This window comes from Danio aesculapii, chromosome 10 (assembly GCF_903798145.1).
Source record: "Danio aesculapii chromosome 10, fDanAes4.1, whole genome shotgun sequence".
In the NCBI taxonomy this organism is placed as follows: domain Eukaryota; kingdom Metazoa; phylum Chordata; class Actinopteri; order Cypriniformes; family Danionidae; genus Danio; species Danio aesculapii.
This window is the reverse complement of record NC_079444.1, coordinates 19,708,392-19,720,042: the sequence shown is the minus strand read 5'-3', so window position 1 is coordinate 19,720,042 and position 11,651 is coordinate 19,708,392. Positions and strand designations below refer to the sequence as shown.

Sequence of the window (11,651 nt, the reverse complement as noted above, 5' to 3'; positions counted from 1 at the left end):
ACAACGTTGCATTCAAAAACATTTAGGCTCTCTTTATTAGCATTACAGAAACCACAGATGTCCTTCATTTCAATGTACTTTGATAATAATGATTTTACTGGGTAAATTGTATGTAATATTTTAAAATGAATTTCCTTAATTTTATTGTTGAGTATTCGAAGGTAGTTAACCAGGCTCTTTTCCGATTAATATTAACTGTAATATTAATTATAATATTAATTGAGTTCCAAATTATCTTTTTTAATACTTACTACAACTTGTCCGTCTCAAAAGTAGGCCTACACTATTATTTCAGGGAGCCAATTATGAGCAGCATGTCGAAACTGCAATACTGCATGTCACCGAGTGGCAGATCCTGCCCCTTCAATCTCATCTGTGTGGGCAAAGGAGAGCGTGCACGCGCATTTCTCCGGCAGGGGCGACAGTCGCGCGCTCTCGTGAGTTCGCCATAGAAAACAAAGCTATCCGTGCGCTTCCATTACAGCTAGTGGGGCAAACCTTGCACACAGCTCTCTCTCTGCATGCACGCTGAAGATGGGTTTGCAGCTCGTCTGAGGGGCCTTTCAAAGCAGGGCCTGTTGCGAGGACAGCCAGCCAGCTGAAGTCAGCGAAACGTTTCGTTTTTTCGGCCGGACTGCTTTTGTTTCTTAGCCGCGGCTAGCAGCACAGCCACAATCATTGTCATTTCTGCTGCGAGCTGACGAAGGAAAACACATCGCCATGTTGTTAACGGAGGGGGCTCAGTGAAGAAGGTAAAACCGTGAGCTTGTGGGGGAGATAATCTCGTCGTTTGAGCCGAACCCGAGTCCTCAGCCGCCGCCGCTGCCCGACTGACTGACTGACATGGCGGAGCAGAGCTACTCCTGGTGAGTGGCAGCAAATATACCCATCCACACACTAAAGGCTAACATTTAACTAGCTTTAGAACAGATATAACCACTGTCAGCGTCTGAAAGGTGAGATTTTTTGGCCTCTGTTTTGCTGTTAAACGGCAGCGTTACGCTCCGGTAAAGGTTCGGTTCGTATCTAACGTTAACATTAACCTAGCTCCCGAATATACAGGTTTGGTGTTTTAATCTCAACCGTCGTTGGACGAGTCATTCATTTTGGGTTTTATATCACCAATAAATGATCTAAATAGTACACGTTTCTCGTCGTGTGTGTGTGTTTATTTGGAATGCGATTGATTCAGTGGTGACACAAAGGGAAATGCAGTGTGCTAACACGATCAGCTCACTGTAAAACGCTGTTAAATCAATATAATCTCATTGACTTGATCACTATTTTATCTTTCTCGTCAGAATTAAGGGTGTAGTAGCCTGTGATAATAGATCGGGTCGTGGTGGTGCTTTAGCTCATTAGCTCGTCTAATCCTGACTTTAAGGAAGAGAGCTGTGTGTATATGTAAGAAATTCGTTGTGTTTCTAAAACACAGGAAGCTGACTAACTAGACAACCTTTTTAGGCCGTCATGGACAATCGTGAACGTTAAAATTATGATGCGTATACGATGCACTCTAGCTAGGCAGCTCGATAGGTTTTGAAACGCAGCCGTTTTGTGTAAACATGATATTCAGGTCGCTGAAAACTGTGATTTCCCCATTTCCTCATTTTTCTTTATATGTGACGATTCTGTCTAGGTTTAGATGTACGAGATATGCTTCGTTCTTCAGGTCTTGCAGGCCAGTAGTTGTATAGCTGAAGAACTTTTGGTGGTCTATACATTTCTTGGAGCACTAAGTCAGAGTTTTGGGCCAACACTGACATGTTATCTGTTTATTATGATCTTGGTTATTTAGATTTAATTTATTTTGTATGTAAAATAATGAAAACGTTAAGTCATTAATATTGTAAAGAACATTTTTAGCAAAATAGTTTATTATGCAGTCTTAAAACATGAACGTTTTATACATTCATTATACATTTATACATTAATTTTCCGCCATAGTGTTTAAATGTTCAAAATATTCAATCTTTAATTATCTTTTTTTTCTTTAACATAAATTTCTTTAACATTAAATGGTATATTTAAAAAAATAATTATGGATTTATTAAATGAATAGTCATCTGCAAATAAGTTAAGCATTTCTCCATTATAAACGGCATTTATGTGTGTAATGTGTAAATAAAACTATTCAGAACTTTTTTCTTGCACTGTAAAATCTAAAAACTTAAGGTAACTCAAACCATTTCAGGAAACCGATTGCAACAAACCATTTAAGTTCAAAAACTAATCCAAATGAGTACTGTGAACTTAATCCATTTGAGTAAAAGAAGCAATGAGTACTGTAAAACTTAAGGGCAACTCAAACCATTTGAGGAAACCGATTGCTATAAACCATATGAGTAAAAAAAGAATCTATATGAGTACTGTGAACTTACTCCATTTAAGTTGAAGTAATAAGGTATTAACTCATTACCTTCAACACTGAGTTCAAAACAAGTAGAATTAACTTTCAGTAAATTGAGTTAACTGCACTCATTTCATTTGATAAAGTTGACTGTTGGGTTTTACAGTGTGTTTGCAAAGTATATGCATCATTAAGAAGATCTTTACTTGACACTTTAATTTAATGCATCCTTAATAATAAAAGTATTTTTTGTGGTTTTTTTTCCAAATTTACTGATTCTGTATGAATGTTACAAAAATCTTTCGATTTCCGATAAATGTCGTATTTTCTATTCATTAAATTCAGAAGTAATGTAAACAACTGTCACATTGACAATAATAAAAATAAAAAAAAAATTTGAGGAGCAAATTAGCATATGAGCAATCCCAGCGGTATTAATGTGACATTTACAGTAAAATCTCAAAACATAAATTCACAGGTAAAGTATATGTTAACATTATATTCAAGCATCTGTTTATATTTCCAAAAACAACTAACCACAGAGTTATGCGGTCATAAAAATATCAGTCTGTAAACATATTTTAGATTTTAAATGAGGAAAAAAACATGTTGTGGATGTGACCAAAAAAGTCTGAGTTTACAGAATACAACATACTTTGTAGAAATTCTGTGAATTAAACTGCACAACCCAAACGAACCAATGCTAATCAAAAGATAAGAGTTGGCTCACTATAGCCAATAAACATGATTGATTTTATTTTGCATTTGTGAGGAAAAGGCTTCGTTATGGATGTGACGCAGATGTGAAATTGCCACTTGTGTGACTTTGGTTATAACAATTTGAAAACATTGATAGAGACATTTGAGTATTTTTTACAATACTTCAATATACAAGGCCACACAAAAAGACTTAGAAAGGGTTTTACTATTTTGGTGGAAATATATTTTCTTTCATTGCAAGGTTGACATTTACATGGAATTGCTCATATGAGACTGATTTTTGCATGATCATGTTAAGACTGGTTTAACAACGTTGAAAATTCAGCTTTGACAACAGAAATAGATAAAATAAATAAAAAAAAAAGCGAAATTGTAAGAATATCTCACAAAATTGCTGTTTTTATCAAATGAATACACTCTTGGTGAGCAGATGTCTTTAAACACATCAACAAAAGGTTACCAAAATGTGTGTATTCATCTTTTTCCATTTAAAATGCATTGTATGAAATATTAACAATTTAAAATGCTATATTTAAAATGATTTTCTCCGTTGTATGTGTCTAATGGTGAGGTCTGTAGATTTGTAGCTGGTAGAAGATGCATTTTGTAAGTTTCATCAGAAAGATTTCCCTCATCTAGTTATCTAAGGCCTGGTCGATGAAAAGGATTTTCCAGGAAGTCTGACGGGTGTGTAGGTGTTCATAACGTCTGCATCTTTAATGCTTTGGCTGGCACTATTGAATGACTTTTGTTTGCCTGAAGAATTGTGGTATTGTTGAGTTTAAGTTGCCGGCTAGCAAACCGCTATGATTTGCCTGTAATTATGTATTTAGCAGCTCTTGAGTAAAGTGATGAGACAAATCTGCACACTTGACTTTATCTGTGATCTGTCACACTGACTTTTACGTGTTACACCACCTAATGTTTGCAGAAAGCAATCTTTATTCGATTAAAGCATATCATCACATAACTAAAATTCTCCGTATCAGACTGTTATTGGTGTTAAATGGCTGACCTCATGTGCCATATGTGACCATGTGTTGTTGACCGTAATCCATTTAAAAGAACAATGGCAGCTAAGCAAGGCCTTTTGTAATCTTTATAGGCTATTGTTTTTATTATGGAACTTTTAATATTTAAATCACATTAGACCAGCATATGTGAAAGTGCATTTGTCATATAATTCAGTTGATCTTTATAAATATGGTTGTCCTTTAAGCCTCATTGTAAAAATGCTGGGTTTCACACAATCCATTTGTGTTGGGACAACATGAAGGATTTAAGTTAACTTTAGTTTTTACAAATTTAATTGGATTGAACACTTAAGTTATCCTAAAAAGAAATTCTCAAGAATTGTTGATTCAGCTCAATTTAAATAAGTAGTTTGACAAACTGTAAACTAGGCATGGGCTGGTATAAGTGTCTGACGAATTGATAACCTTGGATAGAAATATCACATTTTTACTGTATCACAGTATTGTTTACTGCTGTAAATGACTTTTTTTTAAATGTCTTTGTACAAAACAACTTTTTCCCTGTTTGTCAAAATATATAAAATTTTAGCAAACATTTTCTTGTATATAATGTATATTATAATATTTTGGAACAGTAAACATGTCAGGCTACATACAATAAACCATTGACTTCTATCTTCATTAGCTTCAAAAACACAGATTTCCTTTCAACACATAAAAAACCCCGCTACATATACTTTAGAAATGGTATAACAAAACATTTTTGCGGTTTTTAATACATTGACTTTTCCAAACCATGATAAACCTTGACAGCGATTATTGTCCTGTGAATGCTGTTTTGCATAACTAAAATGTTTACTACACGTATACATAAATAATACGTAGCTAAACAAATATCCTAGACTGGCTAATTCACAAATGACAGATCCTCCAAAAACTCTAGTATAATGCCATTGCAGTAAATCATTTACTGTAGCTTAACTTAATCTTTAAAAGATGGTTATCGTCTGATGTTTTAACACCTCATGACTAATCAAGGAGTGCTAATGTTAGTGCGTACACGATGCACAGAACACCAGTCAAAAAGCGTAATTTAACCAAAAAAGGCCTTGGATTTGTATATTTTGGTTTGACACATTGCGTTGAAAACTGGCTGAACCTTGATAACGGAGCTTTTGTTCACGCACCTTGAGCAGCTGAAGATACTGTAGAAGATGACTTGGTGGCACTCACCCACGAAACACTGGAATTCCAGATCAAATAGCATTTGATGGTAAATTTCATTTTATCATCTTTCTTTGATGTCTTGTATCTCTTTCCCCAAACTTTTTTCCCAGGTGCTTGTGTACTGTAGTGTCAGAAGTGTAAGGTTGCGCAGTGACACCTTGTGTACCAGGGTATTTCTGTTTTTCATTAAGCACCATCAAATGTCAGAGAGTGATTTTGCTGCAGTGAAAAATCACTTGGGTGTGAATGTTGAAAATCATCTCAAAACACTGGTGATTAGCGTGAGAAATAAACGTCCCGTGTGCAAAAAGCTTAAGGGCATTTTCACGGTTTTGGTTCAATTAAGAACTAACTCTAGTGTGATTTTTATTTTGTCAGTGCAGTTCCTTTAAATCGGTGTGAACTAGGCCTGTGCAATATTATTGTAGACAAATGCAGGATGTGATGCAATATTTAAAAAAAAATGTTCTAACCAACATACTTCGTTATTTCAGGGAAAAGAGAGCATCGTTACAACTTCTTAAAATTAACAGCCATGTTTTGCTGTTTCAAACGTTTTTACAATGTAAATGGAAACCTGAAAACATCAAGAGCAATCAGGTAAACAAAAACACTTGAAACAGAGTGTTGTTACTTTGTTTCTGTCAGTTTCTTAACATGTCCACTCTGCTTGGTTTCGGAGATGCTTTTTGACATGCAACTACATTTCCTGATGTGCTGAAAACGGCACATAGAGATACTTCTGTATTAAATGCCTTATTTCTTGCAAACCATTGCAACATGTACGTTTAAAGTACTTTGTATGTCATTTGGATATATAGTGCAGCCCTAGTGTGAACACTGATGTCCAAACTTTGGTCTCAGACTGGTGAACAGATGGGTCTCAGTCTGCTTCCAAATGTACTTGTGGTTTGACTGAAATATGGACAGAGCTAAGACCAAAGCCACTAAATGAACCAGAAACAAGACACTATTTCACAAGAATGGCAATTAAAAGAACAGAAATCGAAGCCATATCTGTTTTTTTGCTTCATATATAATCTTAAGATTGACAATTACAGGTGTTTGTGTGTAACAGGAATTCTTGCGCTGTTTTGATTGTATCACACATTTTATAAGCTCTTCACAAGTTCTCAGCTGATTAAATACCATCACAAGGACATAAAAACAAGCATGTGGTCCACCACACAGCAATGTTTTGAATGTCTGTTAAAAATATCCACCATAAAATGTTTTGGATTGAGTTCAGTCTTAATCTTAATGACAAGGTGAATATATTTTTTTCTAGTGAACCAAGAGATTATGACATTTAAAATTATATAAATAAAATAATATCCAGTATATGAAACAATAAACCAAACAAAATCCAGGTCTGCTGCTTGGTTGTATATTTTGACATCAGAGATCTCAAGATGTGCTTATTTGCAAGGAAATCGCTCATGCAGTATGAATTGATCTACTGACATGTGGAATGAGTACAGCTTTTTTGCTTTTGCACTTTGTCTAGTTGCTAGCTTACTGGCTAAATGTTAACCATGGTTGCAATTGGAGTGAGTAACAAACCTTTTTTGTTGCCCATCAGCAACAATTAATGGTAGGGTTTTCCACTTAATGGATTTAAAATCTGTTGATGTGAAGAGACTTTCTGCATTAGTGTTTTCTATTTGCACATTTTCTGTAGTATAATGAAATGTTTGTGTGCATTTTTCCTTATGAAACCCAATATGGGTGCAGACTAACTTGAAAGCGAACTTGCTAGCCTGCTAATCCAGCGTCATAGTACAGGCTCAAGCTGTCTCATTAAATGTCAGTCGGAACCTTTTAGATGTTGCTCACCACAGTGGTCGGCAGATGAGTAAATTTACCAACCACAGCACTGTATGTATGCATACCAGCATTTGACAGCTTTAGTAAGTGAAATTGTCAAAAGCCTAAGTCATAATGACAACTTGCATCCTTTCAATGTCTTTTTAAAAAATGTTGGTACTAGGCTTGTGCCGGTATTCGGTAATGCGATAAATCACGGTAATGAATATGCACGATATTGTTATCGCGGGCACTTCAAAATACCTTGAAAAATAATAGATCCGAATTTATATTCTTAGAACGCGCCCTAGCTTATTTTCCATCAACCGCTTGAAGAAACACTGCGTATATGCTGCGCAGAACTGATGCGCACTCTGATGTAAACAATCCCCACATGTAGAAGCCTTGTGTGCGCGCCGCCGCTGCCACTGCACTAAAATCCTCACACGCAGGGGCGTACTTGTCATCTGGCAGACCGGGCACTTTTCCGGTGGGCCGACGTACTTTTTGGGCCGAGCTGATCATCGTCTTATGATTTGATCGGCCCATAAAAGGCTTAGCAGCCTATCGTTTTTTTCTGCGTTATTGATTGACGCTGCTGTGATCTGTGACTCTCTGAAAGTAGATGCTTTTTTTCCCGGACAGACAGACCGGGCCGGCCCATGTGACACTCTGCACCCCATTGGCTCATTTCGGTATTGACATTGGGCTGGCCCAATCACAAACTCCTATTTTGGACTCGTGTGAGCGTGCGTCGTCTGTGTGTATTTGTCAAAATAGTCGAGAGTCAGAGAGAAGAAACGCAAGGGAGGCGCAGAGAAATCGCGGGAAATACACCGGCGTTTCATTTAGCGATTCTGAAAAGTTCTCTGTTCATTCTAGTACACGGCTAAAACGCAAATCACGTGACCACACACTCTCTGCCCAGAGCTGCAGCCACTAGTTCAGCGGGTAAGCATAAACCCCAGGTGAGAGTTTAGTGCATGTCAGACAGTTCATCTGCTGGGTGATCTCATCTCACTATAGTTGTTAAACGTGATATTGAATTCATCTTGTTGTCTCTATCTAACATTTCTTATGTCTTTTGAATCACTTGTTCTCAGTTAACTGTTTTGGCTGAGTGCAAAGCTAATATATTAATTTATGTAACCACATACACTGATTCTGCACATTGACTGATTGCTTACCTTTATCGTTTCAATTTAATGTACGTTATACTGTTATAATGGCCATTATTGGTTATTAAAACTGATATTCTGCAAAAGAGACAGGGTAAATCAAATATCAAAATGAAACAAATTTGACTTATATTATGTTTTCAATGTTTAGATAGTGAAACAGCAAGCAGGATGAGGTGAAAGGTTATAATGTAACACTGTTCCCTTTGAAGATTTACCCATGCATTAGCAGGCAGTTTTTGTTATGTTTATTATTGAATAAGCTAAATTGGCTGTAGTGTATGAGTGTGTGTGAATGAGTGTGTATGGGTGATTTCCAATATTGGGTTGTGGCTGGAAAGGCATCTGCTGCATAAAACATGCTGGAATAGTTGGCAGTTCATTCCACGATTGCTGATCGAAGACGGTTTCCCTTTGCACATTCACTTTGATATAATTGCTCAAGTTTACTTTTATATTGTGTATTGTTTTATTTATATTTATTTGTATTTAAATGTTTGAAGTACTTTTAGTTAATTAAAAAGTTATTAAAGTTACTAAGTTGACGAAACTGAAGTTTTTTGTGTTTTTACCTGTTTCTCTAGTAAAATTACAATATCGTGATAATACCGTATACCGTGATAAAAGCTCAATCAATTAATCGCAGCATGAAAATGTGATACCGGCACATGCCTAGTTGGTACATATTTAATGATTTAAATTTGATTAAGCTAATGATTTGTTTCAATATTGTATAAATAATATAATGTTGTATTAAATTTGGATAAAGAGTTGTAATCAGGGAATTAATACCAACTTTCTGCTAAAGCTTTTAACTCAAATCAACAGTTGAATAAGTAACCAGCTAATTAAAATTACTTATGTGTACTATTCAATTTTGTTTTCCTAAGTATTATTTTTAAACTTTATTCATGTTATTTCATGTTGCTTTACCATATGAAGAGAGCGCGATCATAGTTTACATTAAACCGAGGTGCTACAGTGATCCACCAGGCCACATTACAAAAAAGTGTCTAAACCAGGGGTGCCCAAACCTTTTCTTATGAAGGGCCAAAAAACAGACTTGATTGAGGCTAGTGGGCTGAAGGTAAATATCGTTTGCATGGGTAAATTTTTTATTTATTTAATAATATTTTAAAAAAGCTAGGAAACATTGCTTAATATTACCTAATACTGAACCTATTACAGTAAAAACAAAAACAATGTCATTTATAACAGACTGGAGTTACTCCAGTTTTTGCCTTGATTTGCACTCTGATGTCTTCTGCATAGTCCTCTATATGTAGAGGGACAGTATTTACAAAATCAGATTCATTTACAACATTTAATTGAAACTAGGGCTGGACAATAATTCAATATCAATATATATCGATATATCGCGGTAGATGGTGATATGTAACCCATTTCTCGTATTTTGATATAAATTTGCACACATATATATATATATATATATATATATATATATATATATATATATATATATATATATACATTTGTATAATGACTTGCATATTATTACATATTATACATATAAACTTGATGCATGCATACTCCTACATACTCGCGCACGTACATATAATCTTAATTCTCTCATAAACACCCAACTTAACACTCGCATTATACACAAACTCGCTGCATGCTGGCATATAGCACTCGCGCAAACATACAAAATAAAATTCACAAACATATTTATCAGGAATCAGGTTATTGCAAAGCTGATGAAATAGAAAGAATGTAATTTAATAGAGATTATTAAATCTGTTAAATAATGAAAATGTGTTATAAAATATTAGTCTATATAAATAGACTATATAAAATATATATGAAATATTTTGTTAAACCTTTAATTACGTAATTATACACTTCAGCTCAACAGATCAAACCTTCAGCTTGTGTGTGTGTGTGTATATAAACACATATGTAAACACAAATATTTTTTTTGTACAGTTTTTATTAAAAAAAAAAAAAAAAAAAAAAAGGTTATAAGAGCCTGGATGTTATTATAGACTTTGCAAATTCAGTTTGCAGACATTTGTGGGTATAGACATCCATCGTGTGCGGTCTTGCCAGTTTTTTCCTGGCTTTGTAATATTGTCCATATCGATATCAGAATTATATCGTATCGATCGAAATTATCATATAATAATGATATAATTATCATTATCATATCGTCCAGCCCCTAATTGAAACATTAAATTCAGTTAGCTTTTTTTCAGTAGCAATAAACAAACAACAAAAAACAAAAAAAGTTTATGTTAGATGGGATGGTGGGCCAAGTGAAAGGTTACAATGCGTCAACTTTGGCCCGCCGGTCCTACTTTAGGCATCTCTGGTCTAAAACTGTATTTAATGTTGGATTTTTGTTAGAAAATCTTTCATATCCATAGGAACAAAGCTAAGCTTATTACGATTCAGATGGTAGGCATGTGTTTTCGCACCAGCTGAATACTGCACACACAGTCAAGGAAACAATATTTTTAACCAAGTCTTTTGCATGGTCAACTGTAGTCTTGCGAAAGTGAAGAAGCCAGAATACTGAGGATGCAGTCAGCAAGTAGAGTCATCTCTCTCCTAACAAGAGTAGTGTTGTTTGCTGGCTTTTCCTCCTCTCTTTCTGTACTTTTATGAGTTTTTCAGGAATATTTACATTAATATCTGAACAATTGAAATTCAGTTTATGAAATACAGTTAATGAGACATCTGGCCAATGAGTAATATTCTCTAAAGTATCATTTGGACCAAATGGACCAAACCACAGGTGTGAAAGCACCATAATTTACTCGCCCTCTAGCTGTCCAAGATAGAGGTTAATTGTTTTGGTTGCCTTAATACATTAAAGATGTTTAGCTGTATCTTTTATTCTATTACAAGTAAATCATGAAATGCAAATCTTACAGCCACCAGCCCCTATTCCACACAGTACAGTCATTTCACTTTTTCCATATGTTTTTGACAAGTGCCTCTAGTCTTTACTTCTAAATGTTCTACTGAATAAAAATAATCATTTATATTCATTGACCAGGGTAAATTTAAAAGAAATGGAAATATTTTGCTTAAACTCTCTTAAACTGACCAAATCTTTTTTTTTTTTTTGAGTAGGGATGTTTACTGAGAACCGTATTTTTTGGACAACGATAAGCTTCAGGGCAAACAGTACTTGTGCTGCTTTGTCTTTGTATCGAGGATATCAGTGTTAATAGTTTTGGTGTTAAAAGTGAACTTGAAGCTGCTGCTTATTTTGCATTCCTGAATGATGTCATTATGGGGCTGATATTTGTTCAACGTATGCGTGAGATCCTTCTATATGCACGGGCTGTGTTTATGCGCAACACAATCGGTCACGGCGACAAACGGTCAAAAGTGTGGCCTTGCTTAATAAAGCTAAGCGACACCAGT

The 11,651-nt window shown here is 35.1% G+C and overlaps 1 protein-coding gene across 1 annotated transcript in view; it reads left to right on the top strand.

Moving 5' to 3' along the window:
* Positions 1-419: 419 nt before the first annotated feature.
* sppl3 (signal peptide peptidase 3) overlaps positions 420-11,651 on the top strand; it is a 52,782-nt gene continuing 41,550 nt past the window's right edge. Inside the window, exon 1 of the mRNA XM_056466728.1 lies at positions 420-866. Coding sequence (XP_056322703.1) covers positions 844-866 — 23 coding nt within the window. The 5' untranslated portion in view covers positions 420-843. The remainder of the gene's footprint in view (positions 867-11,651) is intronic.